The 2,954-nt window shown below is 36.5% G+C and overlaps 1 protein-coding gene across 1 annotated transcript in view; it reads right to left on the reverse strand.

Moving 5' to 3' along the window:
* The window catches only part of LOC106936264 (chromodomain-helicase-DNA-binding protein 1-like), a 61,050-nt gene that overhangs the window by 10,841 nt on the left and 47,255 nt on the right, over nt 1-2,954 (reverse strand). The window contains exons 10-13 of the mRNA XM_015017142.1: nt 1,170-1,292; nt 933-1,076; nt 641-853; nt 397-528 (exon numbers count right to left, since the gene is read on the reverse strand). Coding sequence (XP_014872628.1) covers nt 397-528; nt 641-853; nt 933-1,076; nt 1,170-1,292 — 612 coding nt within the window. The remainder of the gene's footprint in view (nt 1-396; nt 529-640; nt 854-932; nt 1,077-1,169; nt 1,293-2,954) is intronic.

Consider the following 2,954-nt stretch of genomic DNA (forward strand, 5'->3'; position numbering starts at 1 on the left):
GCCCTGGCCCGGGTTATAAGTGGGCGTCGGTCTACCAGATGGCCAGTCTATCTATCGGTCTATTTTAAATTCAACTGTGACTTCAATAACTTCTCACAATAAGTTATGTCTGTTTAGTAATGTTGGCAATTTTTACAGAAATTTTAGATGTTAAAAACAATTTACAGTTTATAAACCCGAAAATAATGAGACATTACTGTGATCTAGTCTTATTTTCAAAATCCAGTTCATTTCTCATTTTTAAAAGGGCTTATGGGTTTAACTCACTTGAATAAGAATATTGTGATAAGTCAAATCTGTTGTCCTATCCTCCTTGTGTCAACACATGCTGTTTACTTCACTACTTCAGTATATACACAATGTGAATGAATAAGATTGAAGCACTGATCAACATACCACACTGAAAGTTCTTTGGTCCAATTCCTCAGATTCCTCACATACTGGCACATTATCTGCAGTATATGCCTTCTGAACTGACAAGTTTGAAGCTCTCTTTGTCCTTTCTCGTACCTCAGTTTTTACTTCAATCTGATGAAAAGAATTTGGAATCAAAGTTAAAGAAAAAGCTAGATTTTTTATATTTATGAAGAAAAGGAACAAAACGTAGTTGTTCACTTTGTCTTTAGACAACTTTTACCACCTTTTCACCGCTGTCATCCTCCTGTTTCTGTATTGGCTCCTTACTCTCTTTAATGTCACAGCTTTCAGCCTCCTCTTTTTTTCCCTCTTTTTCTTCACAGTCTCTCTCCTCTGATGAAGAAGCTTGATGCTCATGATCCTCATTATAATCGTCCTTTCCCTTTAATGTGTCTTCTTGAACATGTTTGGTTGGAGCCTTCCCAGTTGCCATCCTCTAAAACAGTAAACCATGTTACTATACCCATAAAAACTAAGGTTTAAGGCAGCAAATAACAAATAGGATTCAAATGTACCTTTTCCACATCAATTTCATTGTCATCATCGGATCTCTTGTCTGATGTCAGATCTGAAGATGGGCTCTTGATCACATCATCCCCCTTTATTGACTTTAGAGTTTTGACGGTTTTCCTTCTTGGTTTCTTCTTCCGTGAATTAGCCTAGACAACATACAAAAAGTTCATTTAAGTCCACATTAAGACCTTAGAATAAGTCTTAATGTGGAAGAATAAATTAACGAAAATGAGACCCACTGTTCCAGTTTGTTTCTGTGCTTCTCTTTTGGCCAGGTCTTTGCTCAGTAATTTGATGAGGTAGTCTGCTCTGGCTTGGAGCTGCTTGGCTTGTGGCTTCTTGTCAGGATCATCTGGGAGAAGCTGGATTACAGTTCATACAACACTGTTATTTTCATTAAAGACAAATTTATTTACAGATAGAGCTGAAACCATGATCTGACTAAAATTAGATTGGAAATATAACGACAAACAGTCCCCTCCTTCATGAGTTTAACCCAAAGAATACAATCTGTGAAAATGAACCTATTACCAAGACTTATCTTCTTGATCCAAGCCCTACCGGTAGAAATGACAAAAAAGCAATTTATAAAGTGGGATACAATGCTTTCCAAATTTACATGGCTAGCAAAAGAGCCAAGAATTAGATTTAAAAACAAAAGAAAAAGGGGGCATGAATTTACCACATTTGAATAATTACTTCTATTCTGCACAAATTAAACTGAGAAACCTTTGTAATAAAATCTATAATGCTTGATGGAAGGACATTGAATTAGCTCTTATTCTGGATCCTCCTCTGCAGGCAGTATTGGGGAATAGAGATTTAGAACGGCTTCTACTCAAAACTGAAAATTCTTGGTAAAATTCCAATTAAAAGTGTGGTCAAAAGTTAAACAGGAATATAAATTACATTACAGGGCTGAAACGATTCCTCGAGTGATTAGAGTACCTCGATTATTAAAATTCCTCAAGGAAAATTTATCTGCCTCGAAGCTTCGTTAAGTTATATTTTATTATTTAATACACCATGTTCTGGCCGGGTTATTACTTGCGTTGCGCTGAGTTGTTGACAAAATCTAAGTGTTAGCAGCATAACGTCCAGTTTTCAAGTTTGGCCTGGGAGGATTTTATTGATTGATGATAATGTCCGGGTCTTTGTTGTTTTTCGGGGGACCAATAAGCATCCTTAAAATGACTGGCGCGATGCCTGGCATATGGCTCCTGGAGCTGCTGCCTGGTGGCCGGTGTTCAGAGCGAGGAGGAGCGCTGCAGGTGTATTTATGCAGGTGTATTTATACAGGTGGGCGGATAGACTGTACACTGTGGGCAGCTGCGCATTAGATAATTAACGTAGGTGTAGCTTTACGGACGAACCGGAAAATTTATTTCATATCATCCCGGTCTCAACAAATGGGTGGCATAGCTCATTGTGACGGCATGTAGCTGGTAGGTCTGTGTGTGACGAACAAAGGTGTCAAATTCCGTTGCTAACATAAACACAAAAGCTATAAATGGCTGGGCATCTATAACATTGACTGAAGATGAATGCATAAACGAAAAGCTGGAGTACAGACATTTTTTATAAGCTTATTGAATTGAATATAATTTCAGATTTTTGTATAACATTTCTTCAGGTTAACTTGGAAAGTGTTAAGAAATTGTTACAGGTTAGTTTTCTAAACTACAGAAAAGTTATTGTTGGGGAAGCTCAAATGTGAAAAATTGGACTGATGTTGATATGTCATAGTACTACTGCTGTTATGTTAGATTTAACAATGTTGTACTTTATCTTTTTTTTAATCTGATTACTCGATTAATCCTAAGAATAATCGATAGATTACTTGATTACTAAAATACTCGTTTACAACAGCCCTACTACATTATAACCTGAGAATTATAAGATGGTGTGCTTATGACCCGGATTTTAAACCAAATTAAATATATAGCGGATTCTGTAATTGGTCATCTAAAGGTATAACAAGACATTTTTCATTAATGGTTAAAGGGTAAATAAGAGTTTCAAAC

The sequence above is a fragment of the Poecilia latipinna genome, unplaced genomic scaffold (genome assembly GCF_001443285.1).
Source record: "Poecilia latipinna isolate Pla-1442-1.1 unplaced genomic scaffold, P_latipinna-1.0 Scaffold2107, whole genome shotgun sequence".
Classification (NCBI taxonomy): Eukaryota; Metazoa; Chordata; class Actinopteri; order Cyprinodontiformes; family Poeciliidae; genus Poecilia; species Poecilia latipinna.